Here is a 21,808-nt window from a genome sequence, read left to right on the forward strand (position 1 = left end):
TTTGAGCTGTTGGGTACATGCTATTTCCAAGTAAGATTTACTTTTATAAAAAACGTTTGGAAACCGTTGGAGGGAGGGTCCTCTCAGACACCACCCCATCCACCATGGAGGAAGCACCTGCAAAAGCCCTGCTCTTTGCACTGTTCCCCGCCCTCCCTGTCCCCTCCCCAGCTTTGAAGTCTGTCTGAGCGGCTCCCTTGTTCCTCCTCTGCAGAGCTAACTTGCCTCCTCTGTGGTGCTCCCAGCCTTCTCTTGCTTTCTCCTCCTGGCCCCCTGGATCACTATGTATGCACGGGCACACACACTTATGCACACACTCACACACACGCACGCTCATGCACACACACACTCATGCACAGGCACACACATTCATCACACACATGCACACACACTCACACTCATGCACGGGCACACACACTCATGCACACCCACATGCCTGTGTAACTGGCAGGAGTTCATCCTCACCCTGTGCCCCGACTCTCCCAGGCCAAATCCTTGCTTCCAAAGGCTCAGCAGCTCCGTGTTGTGCCCCAGCTGCCCACGGGAGAGCAGCTGCGGACAGGAGGGGAGCTGGGGCAGTGGAAGTTGAGCTGGGACCTTCCCCTCTGCCTCTCCCAGCGAGGATCAATTTGAGGGGAAGTCCTCCAGGTGGGCAAGACTAGGCTGGAACCTGCACATCGCCCCTGGGGCTCCCTCGTTCCTCCCTCCTTGACTCCCTTCCCCCCCCGCCCCCCCCCCCCCCATGCCTGCTCTTCTCCTGATGTCTTTCAGGAGGCCCCTTCCAGGGCCCTGCTAAATGCTAGGGGAGCCACAGAGGAGCCTGATGGGTCCGCATCACAGGGCAGGGAAGAGGCGGTGCTGGAACGCACGCTGCCCTGACCCCGAGTCCAGGCCCTGCCATCTAGCAGCTGAGGGATGCGGCGCTAGTCCCTCCCCTCTCTGACCGTCTCTAAACCAGGGCTGCTGGTGCCTATCTCCGGTTCATAAGCCCCTGGCTCCCAAGCCTGCAGTGTGTTGATCAACGGGATGCTTGTTACAGCCAAGCTCCCAAGCCCACCCCATCAGACCCTCTGTGGGCCGGGACTGTGTATCTGCATTTTAGTTCACTCCCAGGGGGAGGTCTGACCACCGGCAGGCTTGGGAGCCTCTGATGTGAGCATCTGTGGCAATGGGGGGAGTTGTGGGCCGGCAGGAACCCGGGTTAATTTTGGCAAGGAATGGACGGGTAGGTGAGGCTTCACGGGGACGACTTGTCTCAGCTCGTCTCAAAGATGAGTGGAATGTCACAGGGCTAGGTGTTATCCAAGGCAAAGGGACAGCAAGGGGCAAAGGTCTGGGGGTGGGATGCCTGTGCTCAGGGGCGGGCAGTGGCCACTGTGTGTAAAGGGAAGAAGGAAGCAGTGGACAGCCAGCTTCGTGAGTCTTCCCGGCAGGAGACGGCAGAGAGGCGCCTGCCTGGGAAGGGTTAATCCCAGAGCCATCCAGGTCATGTCCACTCAACTTCCACCTCCATCCTCCGAGGAAATGGGTTTTCCAGGAGCTTGGCCTGGGCAGCGGTGACTCGTGGCTCCACACGGAAGTGACTCAGGCCCCCTGGGAGAAAGTGAGCCGTGGGTCCCCCCTGCCCACCGTGCAGAGGGGCAGGGCTGAGCTAGGTCTGGAGATGGAGCCCTGGGGGTGGGGCAGAGGATGGGCTGGGGGTGGGGTGGGATCTCAGACACACTCTGGCCATCCTCCACGCTGTTGGATCCTTGGGGAACCCCATGATGTGGCTCCCATTGTGTCAGGTTGGACCGGCCTGTTCTGTCCTGTGTGTGTTTATGGAAGGTCTGAAGTCAAGGGCGGCTGCTCTGGAAGCTGGGGGTGGTGGCGGCTTCCCTGGGCCTCAGCCCCAGCACCCTCTCTCCCAGGCTGGATTCTCTGTGCTACTCCCCATTCTCCTCTCCTTCCCTTTGGGGGATTCTAAAGCCAGGGGGTTGGAAAGGACGTACATCTCTGGGGCCTTTACCAATGCCAGCTCTACAAGGAGGGGGAGGCTTGGCACCACGCCTATGTGATCTCAGAGCACACAGCCTTCCCCAGCCTCAGTGTCCACATCTGTAAAATGGTAGCAGTGGGACCCGCATCACAGGGCGGTTCTGAGGGTTTGGTGTGATACCACGGACGTCGCCACTGACATTATCATTGTGGGGATGTTGCTAGAATGCCCCCTGCTCAGCTACTCCCTCTGGCTCTGTGTGAGCCGAGGCAAGGCCCTTGCCTGTGGGGCTGTGCTTGGTACTGAGCGCCTGATGGCTGAGGCCCTGTAGCGCTGGGCTTCTGCAGCTCCAGAGGCAGAGACAGGTCAGGTCCCAGGGGTCTGTGTGGAGACTCATGCTACATCCCTGGTGCCTGGGTGGGTGGGTGGGCAGCTGGCAGCTGTGTGTGTTGGGGGCAGACCTGGAGGGGTGGCATAGGCAGGGATGAAGGAAGGGCGCTAAGCAGACAAGCGGGACAGTGCCCCCCGGCCCCATCTGCGTGGCAACTTCCTTGTGCCCAGCCCAGCTCTCCTGCCCCAGTGGGCTTCTGGAGGAGGGAAGTTTTCTGGGTGGGGTTTCAGCCTTCCATTGCACTCTCCCGGAAAGAAAGCTTCATGCTCTAAGAATTTCCCCTCAAGGTGCTCCGGTGGGTGAGCTGGCTGCTGGGGGCCGCAAGGAAGAGAGGGAAACGGGGAGGAGGGGCCTGTGACAGGCTCAGGGGGCTGAGCTATTTCGAAAGTAGAGCTACTTAGCTGAGACTCATGGCGCCTGCCTCTAAGTCCTTTACGGGTATCAACTCTTTAATTCTCACTATGACCTTTGAGGTGAGCTTGATTTCTTTATTCTTCTTTACAAGTGAGGAAAGCGAGGCTGAGTAACTAGCCTCAGCGAGGGTGAGTAACTAGCCCAAGGACACACAGCTAGCGAGGGAGTCAGGATTTGAACCCAGGCAGTCTGGCTCTAGAGTCTACCCCTTAGGTTAAAGGAAGCCAGGCAGCCCCTCCCCATCAAGCCTAAAGCATGTTGATGGAGCCAGAGCTATCCACCTTGGAGTAGTTGTTCAAACAGCTGAGGTGGAGTGGGGATGACTCAGGAGGTGGTGGGGACAGTTGGTCCCTTGTGTGTGTTTGGATTTCTTCCATGGAACCCCATATTGTCACTTCACTTGTTTCCTACCAATGATGGGGAGCTCACTACCTGTACTCCCCTCTTTACTCTCAAGGGCCAATCCAGGAGGGCTGAAGTGAGGCAGTGGTTCTACTCTGTCCTTCAGCCATGCCTACTGATAGTGAAGGCTCACTTTGAAGGTCAATAAGCCAGGGAGAGGCATGGATTCTGGCCAGTTCCTTCCTTGCCCTCTTTGGGCCTTGGATTCAAATTCTCCAAATGATTTGTCAGCTTCAAGTTTGCATGTGGAGACTGGTGGTAACTGCTTGGAGGAAGTGGCATTTGGACTGACAATCAGAGGGGGACAGCAACAGAGACTGACAGGAAGCAGAAGGAAAGAAGGGGTCTGGGAGTCCTTGTCCCCAGATGTTGGGTTTCCTTCCGCTGGTCGGAGGTGGCAGGAGGCAGTTTCAAAAGGAATCAAAATGCTTACAAATCATAACCTGGGAAATGGTGCCCTTCCCTAAAACACTTCCACATCCATCTTCTCAAAGGGCCCTGTGATGCCATCAGGGCAAGATGCTGAGCCTTTTTGACGTATGACTGAACTGACGAGGCCTGAGAAATTGGGGTTCCATTCCACATGGTGGGACGCAGGGGATAGGCTCGTGATCGAAGGGGCCAGGTTTATTTGAGGGAGGACTGGCCCAGGAAGGAGACACCGAGCTCCTGCCTGGGACACCCCTCCTTTTAATGCTGCTCTCAATTATTCAGTTCAAAAGCCACCTCTTCCTGAAAGTCCTCCTTGGTTTCTCTCAAACTCAGACTCCATGTGTGTTCTCTGGCTTGTGGCCCATGAGTGCCTCTGTCATTGTGGCTAGCTGCCGTGCCACACAGGATGAGGTTCTGTCTGTGTCTGTGAGCATCCAGCTCTGCCACAGGGCCAGCTGGCCATAGGGAGGGCCAAGCCTTCTGGCAACTCTACAAGTGCCAGGGCCACAGGTTCCCTGCCAGGCACTACAGTCCTGACCGGGCAGGGAAAGCCCCTGGCCGCAGGAGCATTTTTGGGCAAGTCATTTAACCACATGGGCTTCAGGTTCTCCATCTGTGCAATGGATCAACAGCAGTGCCCACTTCATGGGGTTGGAGTGAGAATCAGTGCAGATGCAGGGGTGGGACGGGTCAACACAGAGGCTGGCAGATAGTAGCCGCTCAGCTAATAGAGAGCTTGGGGGGTCAGATGTGCTCCATCCTTGCCAGGGCAGGGCAATACCGAGTCCTTGTCCCCAGCAGAGACCCTGGTCCCTTTGCTGTTCCAGATGCTCCGGGCCCTGGGAACTGGCGCCCCCTGGCGGTCATGATAGGAAGCGCCCTTCCCCTCTGGCTCCTGTAGAGGGCGTCGCGGATGCATTGCTCCTTTAGTTCCTTCACTGTTCATCCCCACAGCCTTTATCCGGCAACCTCTGTACAACCAGGGCCTGCCCACAGAGATGGATCAGGTGCTCCCTGGCTGACCAAGGAGGAGGGAATGCACCGTCTCCCACTACCTGGAGGAGGCTAGAGGGGGTGGGAGGGGCTTCGGCCAGTGGTGGGAACCAAAGGAGGCTGGGACTGACGCTGGAGGGAGTTGAGAAGGGCTTCCTGAAGGTGTCCTCTGAGCTAGGTCTCAGGAATGATGATAGGGAGGTAGCTGGGGAGAACTCTAGGAACCCCCTTTTGTCTGTGTTCCCTCCGGGCCTGGAGGGGCAAGGTGGTGACGGTTCTAGGTAGAACACTCACGCCAGATTCTAGACAAGATCACGCCGTCAACTCTGGGTTCAGGAGGGAGGCACTGTGATTAGCCTGATTTTGAGTGACTTACACAAGGTCCTGCAACGGGTAAAAGGTGGAACTGAGACTGGAACTAGTTGGACTCTGAAAGTCCGCCTTGGTTTCTCTCAAACTCAGACTCCACGTGTGTTCTCCGGCTTGTGGCCCATGAGTGCCTCTGTCACTGTGGCTAGCTGCCGTGCCACACAGGATGAGGTTCTGTCTGTGTCTGTGAGCATCCAGCTCTGCCACAGGGCCAGCTGGCCACAGGGAGGGCCAAGCCTTCTGGCAACTCTACAAGTGCCAGGGCCACAGGTTCCCTGCCAGGCACTACGGTCCTGACCAGGCAGAGAAAGCCCCTGACCTTGGAAGCATTTTTGGGCAAGTCATTTAACCACATGGGCCTCAGGTTCTCCATCTGCACATCTTTTTTTTTTTTAAAGCAGGGTCTCACTCTGTCACCCAGGCTGGAGTGCAGTGGCACAGTTATAGTTCACTGCAGCCTCAACCTCCTGGGCTCAAGTGATCCTTCCACCTCAGCCTCCCTAGTTGCTGGGACCACAGGCATGCACCGCCATGCCTGGCTAATTTTGTTTATTTATTGTAGAGATAGGGTCTCACTATGTTGCCCAGGCTGGTCTGGACTCCTGTGCTCAAGCGATCCTCCTTTCTTGGCCTTCCAAAGTGCTGGGATGATAGATGTGAGCCACTGCGCCTGGCCTCACTGCCTCTTGATAATCAGCTTCTGGCTGCTCTGGAGAGGTCCATGGGCTGTTTCCGGACTTGCCTCCTCACCTCACCTCCCACATCCATGCCACACTGGCCTCTTCTTCTGCAGGGCCAGCCCAACCACCACACAGGCCACACTCCCAGCTAACACTCCTGGCCTTTTCCAGGTGGTGACTTCCAAGAGTGACTCTGTGGGAGGAAAATGACTGCCCAGTCGCTGCTGCAGACGACACTGTTCCTGCTGAGTCTGCTCTTCCTGGTCCAAGGCAAGTCTTCCCAGGGCTCCCCTGGGCTGTTGGAACTTATGTTAAAAAGCCCCTGTGCCTAGGGTGGCTGCCAGCACACATGCTAACTCCTTTAGGCAGGTACAGCTCAGCTAGTAGAGGGTACCTTGGAGAAAAGAAAAAGACACTCCTTCTTTCTGGCAGGTGCAGCCCCGAAGTGCACAGCTTAGGGTATGGAACCTGGATGGGGTACTGGTCCCACTCACCTTTGCAGCCAGAGCATTCTTGTGCAGTGTACCACCTGCACAACCGTCTATGGCAGCCGTGGCCTCATTAAATACTTCATTGCTGTTAAGAGTATGTTTTGCCTTTGAAATTACTATTTGTTTTCAGTTTCCTTGTTTTATAGTTTGATGTTGGTAAGTTTTGAGCGGGAAAGACTAAGACATTTTTGTAGACCCTTGGAATGTGTGTGAGTCTCAGGCTCAAAGTTCATATGTACTCAGCCTAGGTCCTGTCCCCTTCCATGCCTCTGGTCAGCCCCTGCCACAGGGTCCCATCTGCAGCCTCTGCCTCCTCAGGTGCCCATGGCAGGGGCCACAGGGAAGACTTTCGCTTCTGCAGCCAGCGGAACCAGACACACATTAGCAGCCTCCACTACAAATCCACGTCAGACCTGCGCATCTCCATCGAGAACTCCGAGGAGGCCCTGACAGTCCATGCCCCCTTCCCTGCAGCCCACCCTGCTTCCCGATCCTTCCCTCACCCCAGGGGCCTCTACCATTTCTGCCTCTACTGGGACCGACATGCTGGGAGATTGCATCTTCTCTATGGCAAGCATGACTTCTTGCTGAGTGACAAAGCCTCTAGCCTCCTCTGCTTCCAGCACCAGGAGGAGAGCCTGGCCCAGGGGCCCCCGCTGTTCGCCACTTCTGTCACCTCCTGGTGGAGCCCTCAGAACATCAGCCTGCCCAATGCCTCCAACTTCACCTTCTCCTTCCACAGTAAGGCAAGAGGGAATAACTTCCAGGCAGAGGGAATAACTGGGCAGTGGTCTGGAGGCAAGGAAGGCAAAACTCAAAGTGGACTGGGCTTGCAATGTCAGATCATGAAGCCTGGACTTTGCTCACAGGCACTGGGGAGCCAATGAAGGTATCTGAGGAGGGGAGGAGTGTGATCTAAGTGCTAGGATAACAGGCATGAACCACTGCGCTTGGCCCCACTGTCTCTTGATGGCCACTTTGTGGGCAGGCAGGGGTGAGGATGGAGGGGCAAGGGCCCATCCTGAGGCTGCAGAGAAGGTCTTGGTGAAGGAGGATGAGGTCTGAACAGGGTGGGAGAGCAGAGACTAGAAAGGGACTGAAGATCAAGAGCCCGGAGAAAAATTCTTCCTCAGCATCAGTGTAGACTGTTTATTTCCTTTCACAGAAGAGGAAACTGGGGCACAGAGAGGCTGCCCAAAGCTGCACAGCTAGCCAATGGGAGAGCCAGGATTTGAACCCAGCAGCTGATTGGAGTGGGGTGAGGGTGAGGGGCGGAGCACGAGAGGTCAAAGGTCAGGAAAGCAGTGGGGCTGACTCTGAGGTCCAGAAGCTGCATCTTTCCCCCTGAGTGTGACAGGTTCCATGTGGCCACTGCCATTCAGCACCATTAAATGCTGAATGGTGGCCAGGAAGGGAGGAGCATCAGAAGCAGCTTGAAGGTTTACTGGGGGGTTTTCATGTCTTTCCAGCACCTCGAGTTTGAGGCAGGGCTTTCAGGGGTGGAGGGCACAGCACTTTGATTGTGTTAGTGTAACAGGCTAACTGATTATGTCCAGTGCAACAGGCAGGGCCAGGCCAATCAGTGGTGAGGGGGATCTCCACACGCCAGGCTGGGATTCTGCCCTGCAACCTGGGAGGATTTAGGGCAAAGTTGGTCCTAGTTGCAAATTGGCATTCTTGAAGACCAGACTGAGCCTGGTCTTGTTTGACCTGTAAAGGGTTTTTAAAAAACATGGACCAGGGATTTCAAATGCCTAAAACCCAGGCTTTCTGGGTTATGCATTCAAAAGATGCGGCTACCCAGGGCCTGCCTTCCTCAGTGGCACAGAAAGTATACCCTCCAACCCCCACTGTCTGTCTTCCTCATCTGACTCCCAGCTAATCCCTGGAGATACCTTAGTTGGCCGCCTTTGGGTGCAGGCTACCTGGGCAGAGGGGCCCGAGCCTGGAGTCAGGGAGGCTGGTGGGTGTGGAGTCCCAGGAACCACCACCAAACCACCAAGCCCCCCACATCCCTCCTAAGGAGACCTGGCTGGACCCTCCCTGCTCCGTGTGTGTAGCTGAGGGCGCCTGCAGAGGGTGCTGAGCAAGGCGCCTCCCACCCCGTCCCACTGGGGCTGGCGTTGCTGGCGGGTTCTGTAAGACACAGCCCCGCAGGCTGGCCTCATCTGAGTGACCTTGGCAGAGTCCACTCTACTTCTTGAAACCTCAGTTTCCACTCTATAAAGTCATGTCAGGGTGGCAGGGGGCAGAATGGGAGGATCCTGGGGCCTGAATCAGCAGCCTCGGTGGGGGCCTGTCCACCCCTCCCCCAGGTCCTCCCCACACAGCTGCTCACAATGCCTCGGTGGACATGTGCGAGCTCAAAAGGGACCTCCAGCTGCTCAGCCAGTTTCTGAAGCATCCCCAGAAGGCCTCGAGGAGGCCCTCGGCCACCCCCGCCAGCCAGTAAGTATGGCACCTGGGGCTGTGAGGGGAGCCAGGAAGGCATCAGAGATCTGGACCTGGGCATGGCGGAGACCTGGAGCGGTGGGGCCACTGCGAGGCCTTCCTTGGGACTGGAATGCTTCCTTGATTGATCTTTCTGCCTTCTGGGAGTCAACACATGTCCCTCAGGCTGAGCACCTCTCCCGTCTGAGTCAGTAACCAACATTGCATCCACCATCCCAAGCCCTCCTCCCCCACGTAAAGAAGGGACAGGTGGTCCATGGTACAGCCCAGCAGACCAAGGCTCAGAGACGGCAGAGCCGCTCCAAGGCCACAGAGTGGGTTGGCACAGGCAGAGCTGGGCCCGAATCCGCAGTGCGGAGTCCCAGGACAGCGCCCACAACCCCACTGCTCTCCTTTCCTGTGGCTCCCAGGCCCCCTGCCTCCTTTGTCTAACCCCACCCCCGGCTCATTCTTTCTCTCCGTCATGCACACAGCTGCCTGCTTTTCTCTTTTGTCTGCTCTCCACTCTCTCCTGCCCACCCAGCCCCTCTCTCTGCCTCTGCCTCTGCCTCTTCCCTCTGTCTCTGTCTGAGTGTCTCCTCTTCCTGCCTCGGTCTCCCTGCTGGTCCGGCCCCCTCCCCACCATCACAGCCGCTTTCTCCTCCCTGCCAGGCAGTTGCAGAGCCTGGAATCGAAGCTGACCTCTGTGAAATTCATGGGGGACACGGTGTCCTTCGAGGAGGACCGGGTCAACGCCACGGTGTGGAAACTCCAGCCCACAGCCGGCCTGCAGGACCTGCACATCCACTCCCGGCAGGAGGTCAGATGCGGGCTGGGCTGGGGCTGGCAGGAGGTGGGGGCTGTGAGCACTCCCTGAAGCTCAGTGACCCCGCAGCCTCTCCCTGGGGCCTCCTGAGAAGGTTCCAGGTCCGAGGATAGCCATCTTCAGTCAGTAGCTCAACCGTGGGATTGAGGACCCTGCGTGGGCACAGCAGCAGGACCTTTTCCTATACCAGTCTCCTGGGGCCACCCGTATGAACAGAAGAACAGCCCCTAAACGCCTGTCCACGCACCCCCTTTTTTTTTTCGAGACAGGGTCTTGCTCTGTCACCCAGGCTGGAGTACAGTACATATCTCACTGCAGCCTCGAACTCCTGGTCTCAAGCGATCCTCCCACTCCAGCCTCGTGAGCAGCTGGGACTACAGGCTTGCCGCCACACCTGGCTTGAAAAAATTATTTGTAAGACCAGGTGCGGTGGCTCACTTCTGTAATCCCAGTACTTTGGGAGGCCGAGGCAGGCAGATCGCTTGAGGTCAGGAGTTCGAGACCAGCCTGGCCAACATGGTGAAACCCTGTCTCTACAAAAAATACAAAAATTATCTGGGCATGGTAGTAAGTGCCTGTAATCCCAGCTACTCGGGAAGCTGAGGCAGGAGAATCGCTTGAACCCGGGAGGCGGAGGTTGCAGTGAGCTGAGATCATGCCACTGCACTCCAGCCTGGGCAACAGAGGGAGACTCTGTCTCAAAAAATATTTTTTATTTTTGTAAAGACAGGGTCTTGCTATGTTGTCCAGGTTGGTCTTGGCTTCCTGGGTTCAAGCAGTCCTCCCACCTTGGCCTCCCAAAGTGCTGGGATTACAGGTGTAAGCCACTATACCCAGCCACACCCCCATATTGAGACTGCTTCCTGAGTGGCTGTGGTTAGCTGGGAACCCCCCACACTGCCCACATGGCCATCCCCCACTTGGCTGCTGTAGGCAGAGCTGGCATCTGAAGCCCCAGACAACAGAACAGAACCACGTGGTTCTCCCAGGGCTATTTGCCCTGGAGTCCTGGATTCTAACCACGAGACTCCCCAACCAGAGCTGGTAGCAAGGAAGGGAGGGATGAGGAGGGCTGTCATGAGTCAGGCTTGACTTCCTGAAGAAATAGGCTTAGAAGTGGCAGTGTCAAGGAAGGGATGGGTGTGTGTGTGTGTGCTGGGGCAGGGGGCACGGATCGGGGGGTCCACATTTGGCTGAGCCCTGAAGGGACCTCTGCAGGAGGAGCAGAACGAGATCTTGGAGTACTCGGTGCTGCTGCCTCGAACACTCTTCCAGAGGACGAAAGGCCGGAGAGGGGAGGCTGAGAAGAGACTCCTCCTGGTGGACTTCAGCAGCCAAGCCCTGTTCCAGGTATGGGGTCCTCACTCTCATGCCTCCCAGGAGAAAGCAGTTTTTTTCTGACAGAGGTGGAAAGAAGGCATGCAGATGAGCTCCTTCCTCTGGGAGTCAAAGCCTTTCCTTGTAAAGTTAGAAATTGCACTGCAATGTGCAAATCTCCCTGTGAGAGGGCCAAGCAATGTTCTTCTTACTATAGTGTAAATGACTACATGGGCAAAATTGGTTCCCGAGGGAGACGCAGCATCTCAAGGCAGTGTGCTGGGAGAGAGAGTTATCTAGAGAGAGTAAGGGGCTTCTGGGCCCTTCTTCTCAGCCCTGAACTCCCTCCCTATGCTCTTCCCCTAACCCCATGTATCTAGGACAAGAATTCCAGCCAAGTCCTGGGTGAGAAGGTCTTGGGGATTGTGGTGCAGAATACCAAAGTAGCCAACCTCACGGAGCCTGTGGTGCTCACCTTCCAGCACCAGCCACAGCCGGTGAGTGGGGACCAGCCATCGAGGGGACAAGCGCCCCTCGGCCATATCGCCCTTTCCTCTCCCTCCCTCCAGACTCATTTGTCTTTATAACGAAACGATTGCCTGATTGAGGGCTCCAGCCAGTCAGGTCCAAATGGGGCAGGTGGTGGCTTGACTGTGTTCTAGGCTTCCTCTGCCTGGCCCGTAAAGCGGGGGGAGTGTAACAGAAGCCACTCTCCTTCTTTCTTGTCCCTACAGAAGAACGTGACTCTGCAATGTGTGTTCTGGGTTGAAGACCCGACATGTGAGTATGCAGGGGTCTCAGGGCTGGACAAGTATCTGAAAGAGAAATGGAGTCCTGGGGGGTGGGGGAGGTGGGGTTAATCACCGAGGGCTTCCTGGAGAAAGGTGCACTTTGAAGAGAGAGCAATGGCAGGCTACGAGTAGGCCAGGTGGAAGAATGACACAGTCGTGCTTTTGGGGGTGGGCATAGTGGGGTCCTGGAGGACCAGACTTGATTGGAGCCCCATGCTGTCCCCTCCTCAGTGAGCAGCCCAGGGCGTTGGAGCAGTGCTGGGTGTGAGACCGTCAGGAGAGAAACCCAAACATCCTGCTTCTGCAACCACTTGACCTACTTTGCAGTGCTGATGGTGAGGGTCCCCGCTCCTGCCTTGCAGTCACGCCCCAGGCCGTGTGCTTGTTCTGTGCAAGCACTTTTCATATATTAAGCCATTTATTCCTCATAACAGCTCTCCAAGGTAGCTTCTATTGTTGTCCCATTTTATAGATGAGGAAACGAAGGCTCAGAGAGGTTAAGCAATTTACCCGCGACCACCAGCTAGTCAGTGAAAGAGCTGGTTCGTAAAGCCCCTGCTTTGGTGTGTGCTAAAATGCAGATTCCTGGCCCTCACCTAGAGTTCTGATTTGGCAGTGCTGGGGCCAAGAGTGTTTCTAATGATGCCCCTGAGGTGGCCTCTAGTACCCCCAACACCGCAGAATTCATGCTCCCAGGACTGGAGGATTCCACCCGTGGGTATCCACCTGGGGCTTGAACACCCCTGGGTGTCGGAACCTCATTTCCTCACAGGAAACCTATTCCCATGTTCAGTGTTGTAGAAGAATAATCAATGCCAGGACAGAACAGGGGTTCTCTCATGAAAGGTTCTTGGCCTCTGTGGGTCAGGAAGCCACTTGAGAATGTGGTCAAATCTAAAGATGCCCCCACTCCAGAAAAATGCATTCATGGGACCACATTCTGCCCAGTTGGGAGAGGCGGTTTTTAGGCTTCCGAGGCCCACCAGGGGCCCCAGGTTAGCCCCTCATGCAGGGCAAGCCTCCAGGTTGGGTGGGGGACACGGACGCCAGCCCTCACCTGTCTGCTGGGGCCAGGTTTCCTCGGTGGAGGTGGACGCCGTGCACAAGCACTACTTGAGCCTTCTCTCCTATGTGGGCTGTGTCGTCTCTGCCCTGGCCTGCGTCGTCACCATTGCCGCCTACCTCTGCTCCAGGTGAGGCCTGAAAGGGGTGGGACAGGGGAGGGGACCCTCCATTGCACACACCTCTGGTTGTGGCCCACCCGCATGACCTGGAACTGTGTGTGTGGTTAGGGAAGCTGTGGCGGGTACAGCATGCTGACCCCTGGAGGCCACGTCTCCTCCTCAGATCTGTGGTGTTTGGATAACATAGCATTTACAAATTTTAACTGTCAACATTTTATTTATTTATTTTTATTTTTATTTTTATTTTTGTTTTATTTTATTTTTTGTGAGACAGAGCCTTGCTCTGTCACCCAGGCTGGAGTGCAGTAGCACGATCTTGGCTCACTGCAACCTCTGCCTCCCTGGTTCAAGTGATTCTCCTGCTTCAGCCTCCTGAGTAGTTGGGACTACTGGTGCCCGCCACCACACCCGGCTAATCTGTGTATTTTTAGTAGAGATGGGGGTTTCACTATGTTGCTCAGGCTGGTCTCAAACTCCTGACCTCAAGTGATCTACCCACCTCAGCCCCCCGAAGCGCTGGGATTACAGGCATGAGTCACTGAGCCCAGCTAATTGTCAACATTTAAAATTGAGGGAGTCCACCTAAGAATCTGTTTCTTTCCTAGAGTAAGACAGGAAAGCAAACCAAAAAATTTAAAAAAGGAAAGAATCTTCATTTCTGCCTTTGAATAAGCAGATTTGTGTGAGCACTGGGTGGACAGGATAATATCAAAGCGATAATGATCATTCTTAACATGTGTGTCCAACTTCCCACGTGCCGTGCTGTGTTCTAAGTGTTTTACATGTGTGAACTCAGTTCTTCCTCACAACAGCCCTATGAAGGAACACTCAGAGAGGGTAAGTGACTTGCCTGAGGTCACACAGTGAGGAAGTGGCAGAGGTCAGATTGTCAGGCTTGACTTGGCCTAAATTGGGGTTCACTTGCCCTCAGTGCTGAACCCTTTTGGAGAGAGGAGAGACACCCTCAGTTCTCACTGTCCCCAGTCACGAGGAAGGAGGCGAGGAAGGTGAAGCTGTATTTATGTGTGGGCACAAGCATGTGTGTGCATATATGACTCTCATGTGTGTGCACAGCTGTGTCCCCGGGGAACTAAGTAGGTGATGGTGATGAGGAAGGACAGCTGGGTGATGGGATGGGCCCAGCGGAAGGCTGGGGGTGGAGGCAGAAGTCCTCAACACCCAACTGCTCACAAACATGCCCAAGGACACAGCACAGGAGCCCTTAGGAATTGAGCACCTTATCTGTGTCGGATGCTTTGTGTCAGTGTAACTCTCACCCCGACCCTATGAGGGCACCATTCTCCCACTTCACAGATGGGCAAACTGAGAGTCTCAAGGGGAAGGGACCAGCTCAAGATGGTGCCATGAGTTAGCGGCAGGGCAGGGTGGGACTCCAGGGTGGGGATGCTGGGACCTGCATGTTCTGCTGCACCCTCTAGGGCCGTGTAGAATCCTGGAGTGGGGGTGGGAAGTGGGGTGTGCACACGTTGACTTGCAGACCTCAGACAGACGGATGTGCGCAGCCCACACTCAACTCACAGGTGCACAGTCACGCAGACAGACGGGCAGACACAGAACGTGGACGGCATGGATTCTCCAACACAGTGAAAATACCAAAGTGTTGGCATTCTCCGACTTCGGGGGCGTCTGGTTTATTATTGTGGTTGATTTGTCTTCCTTGCTCTGCCTGGCTGAGGCTTCTGTTAAACGTGCACATGGTGCCTGAGTCTGTGGGTGCTGGGCACACAGTAGGTGCACAGGGGGATGTGGGGAACAGCTTGGCTGCAGCCACAGGAATAGGATAGGGGGTGTGTATGATTGCGTGTGTGTGTCAGACTTGGGGGCAGTCTGGGAAGGCTTCCTGGAGGAGATGTGGGCACACTCCCCTCTCCACCTTCCCACACTGGCCCACCAGGGTGCCCCTGCCGTGCAGGAGGAAACCTCGGGACTACACCATCAAGGTACACATGAACCTACTGCTGGCTGTCTTCCTGCTGGACGTGAGCTTCCTGCTCAGTGAGCCCGTGGCCCTGACGGGCTCCCAGTCTGGCTGCCGAGCCAGCGCCATCTTCCTGCACTTCTCCCTGCTCGCCTGCCTTTCCTGGATGGGCCTCGAGGGCTACAACCTATACCGACTTGTGGTGGAGGTCTTTGGCACCTACGTCCCTGGCTACCTGCTCAAGCTGAGTGCCATGGGCTGGGGTAAGTTGGATGGGGGATACCTCAGACCTGCCTCTCCCACTTGGCTCTGGTAAAACCCAGGCACCTGGTTCTGCCTCTCCACCTATCTCTCTGATTTCCCTCCTGGGCTCCTTCACTCATCCTCAGGTGTCCTTCACCTTGGCTGGGTCACGGTCCCCTTTAGGAAGAAGTGGTGAGCCCTGTCCCCAAGAAACACTTCCAAATTCTCCACATCACTCACTGCATTGCAAAGGAGATTTATGAGCAGGGCCACTGCGTGTGAATGTGCAGGTTGTGCACCGCTCAAAGGCACCCAGTTCAGAGATCAGTGGGGCTGAAATCCAGTCCCGCTCCACTCATTTCATTAACTCAGGCTGGCAGTGGCCCTGCCTCAGGATCCCCCTGGACCTTGGGGAACAGATTCCCTGCGGCTTTGGCATTTTGTTCGTGGCCAATGACTGTTCAATTTACCTGTGGCTCAGCCCTCATGTCAGACCTACAGCCCAGGGGCTCGTGATGCCACAGGTCTTTTTAGACGTTGCACAGACCCCCAACCTCTGCATGCCCCTGACTCCAGCTTGCTGCTCCCCGTGGGTTTGTCATTGGACCCCTTCTTTGTCCATTCCCCCATTTGCATGAAATTCCTTTGGAGGTGTCTCTGTGTGAGGACTCTGTGTTTGGAGGTGGGCAGCCCGCTCTAGGGAGCTTCCAGTCTCCACCTAATGGGCGAGGTCAAGGCCCAGTGCAGACGTCCCCTGATGGCAGAACTCTTGCTGTCCCTCCTAAACTCTCTGCCCCTCCCATCCCCCCTGTGACATCCAGCCCTGCAGCAGAGACCCACAGGCCTTTCTCCCAGGGGCTCCCAGGGTGATGAAGGGCAGGGCTAAGGTTGGAGGAGATGGCTTCCCCTTCTAGGAAACCCAAACTGGAAAGGTGAGGGGGAGGGTCCAAGCTTGGGGGAACTTCGCCACCAGATGGGGCTGTGTTGGCTTCAGGAGCCCACACTTCAGAGGGGCCCTCACCCTCCAGACACCCTGAGGCCAGCAGGGAAGGGGCAGGCCTCAGAGAGCGGGAAGTGGAGCAACATGCATTGCCACCCTCAGGCTTCCCCATCTTTCTGGTGACGCTGGTGGCCCTGGTGGATGTGGACAACTATGGCCCCATCATCCTGGCTGTGCATAGGACTCCAGAGAGCGTCATCTACCCTTCCATGTGAGTGGCTGTGTGCAATGGGGGCAGGAAGGTGGATCTCTGGACGCAGAGGCCCGAGTGCAGGCCGGGCCCAGGTCACGCTGGCCACGAGACACCTGGGTTCCAGTCTCCTCAAGGAATTGGCCTGGCAGTGGCCACAGCACTAGTCTAAGAGTCATGGAGGGTGAGAAAAGGCTTGGATCCACCACTCACTCACCAGGTGACCTTGCGCAGGCCCTGGCCCTTCTCTGAGCTTCGGTTTCCTCGTGCATGAATATGGGTATGGGTTGGAGCAGATGAGCCTCACCACATTCCTCAGCAGCACCTCTCTGTCTCCCCAGGCAGATGGGAAGACGGAGGCTCAGGGAGGGGAGAGATCCACTCTTGGTCACGCTGAGGGCTGGTGTGCTGTTCAAAGGCAGGGGATGAGTGTGGTTGAAGTCCAGTGCTTCTCCACTCACCTGATTCACCCAGGCTGGCAGTGGCCCTGCCTGTGGATCCCCTGAACCCAGCCTGGAAGCCAGGGTTCCTGAGCTCCAGGCTGGGAAGGAATCCTTCCCATTGGCTCACTGGTTTTGAAATTTTCAGCTCTTCACATTGTGACCCAGTGATTTCTGCCTCACTTTTGTACTATCTGTATTATTACTTACTTGATATTTTCCTTTAAACAATCTGACTGGTTAACTTAAATGTATTTTTAAAATTACATCAACACTGTAAATAGAAAACAAGCAGTATTTGCTGTAAACAGTGGATAATCCTGAAAACAAACATGACAACCACAGCCCAGGAAATGCCACCCCTGCTGGCTGCGCACTGAGCCCTCCCGCCCTTGCCCGCAGGTGCTGGATCCGGGACTCCCTGGTCAGCTACATCACCAACCTGGGCCTCTTCAGCCTGGTGTTTCTGTTCAACATGGCCATGCTAGGCACCATGGTGGTGCAGATCCTGCGACTGCGCCCCCACACCCAAAAGTGGTCGCATGTGCTGACGCTGCTGGGCCTCAGCCTGGTCCTTGGCCTACCCTGGGCCTTGATCTTCTTCTCCTTTGCTTCTGGAACCTTCCAGCTTGTCGTCCTCTACCTTTTCAGCATCATCACCTCCTTCCAAGGTAAGGAGAAGACCCGTCCTTTGGCCCAGGCAGGGTGCCTACACATGGAGCACAGGGCAGGGAAGAGATGACCCAGGGAACCTGAAGGCTTCCCTTCTCTGGGCCTCAGTCATCCCATTCATAAAATGGGGAAACCAGGCCACAGTCAACAAGTCTTTATTGAGCACCTACTATGTGCAGGCCCTGTGCTAAGCCACAGGGCTATGGCTGAGCTGGTTGGGTGTGGACCCTGTTCTCATAGAGCTCAGCTCTAGTGGGGAAGACTGAGCGTCAGCGGACAAACATGTAGTCATCAAAGCTGGTCCCATATAGTAGGGATGTTGTCGTGAGGACATGCTGCACAGAGCCTGGACTGGGGTGGGGGACCCCCTAAGAAGGGTGGCCAGGGAGGCCTCTCTGGATAGGAGATGTGTGAAGACAAGAGAAGGATCTCGCCATGGAGAGATGGGGGGCCTCCCTACTCCAGGTGTGGCCCACGACCAGCAGCAGCAGCATTGTTGGGAGCTTGTTGGAAATGCGGCCTCTGGGCCATCCAGGCCCTGCTGCATCAGAATCTGCATTTTCACAAATGCCTATGGGGTCATGTGCACATGACAGACTCAGGAGCCCTGGTCTAGGGGAAGGAAGCTCCAGGCAGAGGGAGAGGCAAGAGCAAAGATCCTGAGGTTGGAACCAGTTGTGTGTAGGGACAGTGAGGGAGAGCGTGGCCAGAGGGCAGCAGGTCAGGGATGGAGGGGTGGGATCCCGGGGCGGGGTTGTGAGGGCCCTGGCTTGATGCCAACAGGGTCCCTTCCTGTTCTTATATCTATGTGTGTACATTCAGGTGCACACACAGGCGTGCACACCCCTCTGTTTCTGGCCGTGCAGAATGGGAGGGGGTTTATGGCCAGGCCCAGGGGCTCACATGGGGTACAAGGCCAGCCTTCCATACAGGGTCACCCTAGAATGGGAGTTGGGAGTTGGTGGTGGGGAGATGTCACCAAAATTTTGGTTATTTAACATTCAAGCCTTCTTTCTTGCCTGTGAGATGAGGGGACTCAGGATTGTAAGTGAGGCGTGTACATTCACACAGACATTCACTGAGCTGTGAATACATCATAGTGCAGTTAATTTGGGGGGTGCAAAATCACACAGTGCTTAAGTGAGTGGGCTCCAGAGCCTGTTCACCACGGTTTGAGCCCCGGCTCAGCCACATCCCCTTACCTGGGCCTCCTGGGTCTCAGTTTGTTTACAAAAGAGTATAGTGATGAATAGGACGGGCCTGTAGGAAGCTTGTGACAGTGAGAGGCCACACGGGGACTTAGCGTAGTGCCTGGCTCATAGGAGGTGCTCGCTGGGTCCCATGGGTGCCCGACAGCACGTGCTGGGCAAACACTGGTGGGGAGGTGGGGCAGACCCGAGTCACAGTGGCTGGGGAGGGAGAAGGGCGGGTGGGACAGGGCTCCCCCACCTGCTGACCCTGTGCCCTCGCTGCCCGCAGGCTTCCTCATCTTCCTCTGGTACTGGTCCATGCGGCTGCAGGCCCGGGGTGGCCCCTCCCCTCTGAAGAGCAACTCAGACAGCGCCAGGCTCCCCATCAGCACGGGCAGCACCTCATCCAGCCGCATCTAGGCCTCCAGCCCACCTGCCCGTGTGAGGAAGCACAGATGCGGCCTCACTGCACACTGACTGTGGCCCCTGAGCCAGGCCCAGCCCCGGGCCAGTCAGCCAGACACTTGGGAAGGCCCAACGACCATGGAGAGACGGGCTGTTGCCGTGGTGGATGGACTCCCGGGCTGGGCTTTTGAATTGGCCTTGGGGACTACTCGGCTCTCACTCAGCTCCCACAGGGCTCAGAAGCGCACCGCCATGCTGGCTAGGGGACTGTCCTCACATCTGTCCTAACCCGGGTAGAGGCCTGGTCTCTCCTTACAACCCCTGGGTCCAGCCCTTGTTGCTGGGGGGCCAGGCCTTGGATCTTGAGGCTCTGGCACATCCTTAATCCTGTGCCCCTGCCTAGGACAGAAACATGGCTCCAGTTGCTCTGTCTCTCGTGGTCACCCTGAGGGTGCTCTGCATCCTCTGTCATTTTAACCTCAGGTGGCACCCAGGGCGAATGGGGCCCAGGGCAGACCTTCAGGGCCGTAGCCCTGGCGAAGGAGAGGCCCTTTGCCAGGAGTACAGCAGCAGCTCGCCTACCTCTGAGCCTAGGCCCCCTCCCGCCCTTAGCCTCCCAGTCCTCTCTCCATCTTCCCTGGGGTTCTCCTCGTCTCCCAGGGCCTCGTTGCTCCTTCATTCACAGCTTAGGGTCCCCGATTCCAATGCTATGTTTCGGGGAGTGGTTTCTAGGAGCTGCCTGGTGTCTGCTGTAAATGTTTGTCTACTGCACAAGCCTTGGCCTGCCCCTGACCCAGGCTCAGTACTGATGCCTGGATTGGGCTAGGTCCCTCTGTCCATCTGGGCCTTTGTATGAGCTGCATTGCCCTTGCTCACCCTGACCAAGCACATGCCTGAGAGGGTCCCTCAGCCTCTTCTGAAGCCCTCTTGTGGCAAGAACTGTGGACCATGCCAGTCCCATCTGGTTTCCATCCCAGCACTCCAAGGACTGAGACTGACCTCCTCTGGTGACACTGGCCTAGAGCCTGACACTCCTAAGGGATCCTCTCCAAGTCCCTGCAAATAGCTCCAGGCACCCTCAGCCACCCATCATGGTTAATTCTGTCCAGCAAACACACACAGGTTGATCGCTGGCCTGTGCTAGGTGGTAGGGACACAGATGACCAACCTGGAACTCCCCCTGCCAACCCTCAGTCTGGTATGTGAGGCATGCATGAAGCAAGAGCTCCTGGAGCTACAGGCACGGGGACAGGGAGCCATCATTCCTGGCTGGGAATCCTGGAAGACTTCCTGCAGGAGTCAGCGTTTAATCTTGACCTTAAAGATGGGAAGGATGTTCTTTTTACATACCAATTCTTTTGTCTTTTGATATTGAAAAGAAGTACGTGTTCATTGTAGAGAATTTGGAAACTGTAGAGAGAATTGAGAAAAATAAAAACCAGCTGTTGTTATCACCTAGCAAACTGGCGTAAGCATTTTGGGTCATTTCCTTCTGAGCTTTTTACCAAGCTTCTATTAAAAGAGTCATTGATGCAAATACCTTGAGGCCAATCAGGAAACATGAAAGAGAGAAGAGGGCTGTGTGTGTGGGGGGGGGGGGGGGGGGAAAAACATTCGAAGGCTGGAAACCAGGGCAAAGGGGAAGATAAATGTCAACTTGGTGTCTGTGCTTGGGAGGCAATGGAGAGTGGTGGGGTCTGTGGTGAACTGGAGACTCCCAACCCTGTGCTGAGGGGGTGGCTGCTCATCAGCTCCAGCTGGTCACTGCATTGCAGGGATGAGGGCCCATGTAGCCAGATCGCCTGCCTTTTATGAGAAATGGGAAATCCAGATTGTGGTTTGAAAGCCCCTGATTTTGGCGAATCCAAAACCTTATCTGGCCAAAGAGATTATAGTCAAAAGCTGCGTGGTCCTGGGATTTATGCAACCAGTTTACTGACCACTCTGCGGCAGGTGGGCTGCAAGAATGAAATCACCGGACTTCTCTCCCATCCCTGCCTTTAACCTTGTTCCACCAAATCAATCTCTCCTCCCCCTCCTAAGGCCCAGATTAGGCAGATCACACAGGTTCCCATCTTCCCTGTGGTGAGGGCAGTCGCAATGGATTATTGTCACCGTGTTCAGTGCAGCCAAAGTCCTCCCCAAGGCCCACAGCCCACTCTCTTCCTTCTGCAGGCTCCTCCCTCCTCCCCTGGCCACTCTGGGGGTATGTCCAGCAGGGAAGATGCTCAGGGTCTTGGATTGGACAGGGTGGGTGTGAGGCAGCCGGGCCTAGACTGGCAGTGCCCTCTGAGGGGCATGAATGTGGGATTTTGGGACCTGCAGGGACCAAGAATCCCTGTGCCCTGTGGCTCTCCCAACCCTCCCTCCACTCGCTCCACTGACCTCTGTCTCCACCTTTCTGCAGGTGGTGTGGGGGGGGGCTCCTCTTATGCCCCCAGTTCCAAAGGACAGAGGCCAAACCTTCCCAAGCCTCCCCTACCCCAGTGTCTGGATTGGGCAGTCCAGGGGGATCACAGCCAGCTTCCTCCTTACAGGCCTCTAAGTCTCCACGAGGGTGTCTCTCAGAGCCCCATGGTTGGGCTAGGTCCTGGGGCGGGGGTTGAGGCAACTCCCCCCATCCTCCAGAAGGGAGGGGAAAGGACCCAGCCCCCTTCTTCTGCAATTCTCCAGCTTCTCATAGGCCCTGGACGGGGCACCAACAGCTCCGTGCTGATCCTTTCACCCTGATGGTTCTTATCATGCACTTTCCTGGGCTGTGGGGCTTTGGACAGCGGGACTGCCCTTTCTGCCAGCACGTGGCCAGGCCTGCATCTGGAAACGTCCCTTTAACTTGGGAAATGGACTGGAATAGCTGAGGGCTGAATGCTGGCTGGGTCTGGCTAGAGGACTTGAGGCCCCGCCCACTGGAGCCATTGGGAGAAGCTGGGGCAGGAGGTGGCAGGAAGGGACACTATTGTTTTGTTGGCCCTGGGATTGGGGGGTGTTTGGACGAACGGAGGCAGGATGGTTCACTTCCGGGTTCTTCTTC

General features: G+C 56.2%; 1 protein-coding gene across 14 annotated transcripts in view; it reads left to right on the forward strand.

Moving 5' to 3' along the window:
• Positions 1–20,240, forward strand: part of ADGRG1 (adhesion G protein-coupled receptor G1) — a 35,517-nt gene extending 15,277 nt beyond the window's left edge. For 3 of the 14 annotated variants that reach the window (XM_023210037.1, XM_023210038.1, XM_023210036.1), the window contains exons 2-14: positions 5,831–5,929; positions 6,469–6,891; positions 8,466–8,598; positions 9,253–9,400; positions 10,625–10,756; positions 11,104–11,220; positions 11,458–11,503; positions 11,746–11,849; positions 12,589–12,707; positions 14,614–14,900; positions 15,983–16,091; positions 16,913–17,181; positions 18,662–20,240. In XM_023210037.1, the coding sequence (XP_023065805.1) occupies positions 5,866–5,929; positions 6,469–6,891; positions 8,466–8,598; positions 9,253–9,400; positions 10,625–10,756; positions 11,104–11,220; positions 11,458–11,503; positions 11,746–11,849; positions 12,589–12,707; positions 14,614–14,900; positions 15,983–16,091; positions 16,913–17,181; positions 18,662–18,792 (2,082 nt within the window). In that variant the 5' untranslated portion in view covers positions 5,831–5,865 and the 3' untranslated portion in view covers positions 18,793–20,240. Of the gene's footprint in view, positions 1–5,825; positions 5,930–6,091; positions 6,245–6,453; positions 6,892–8,465; positions 8,599–9,252; positions 9,401–10,624; positions 10,757–11,103; positions 11,221–11,457; positions 11,504–11,745; positions 11,850–12,588; positions 12,708–14,613; positions 14,901–15,982; positions 16,092–16,912; positions 17,182–18,661 lie in introns of those variants that run through there. The other 11 variants (XM_023210034.1, XM_023210033.1, XM_023210032.1 and 8 more) reach the window with 7 other exon arrangements.
• Positions 20,241–21,808: the final 1,568 nt, after the last annotated feature.

The sequence above is a fragment of the Piliocolobus tephrosceles genome, chromosome 17 (assembly GCF_002776525.5).
Source record: "Piliocolobus tephrosceles isolate RC106 chromosome 17, ASM277652v3, whole genome shotgun sequence".
Taxonomy (NCBI): Eukaryota; Metazoa; Chordata; class Mammalia; order Primates; family Cercopithecidae; genus Piliocolobus; species Piliocolobus tephrosceles.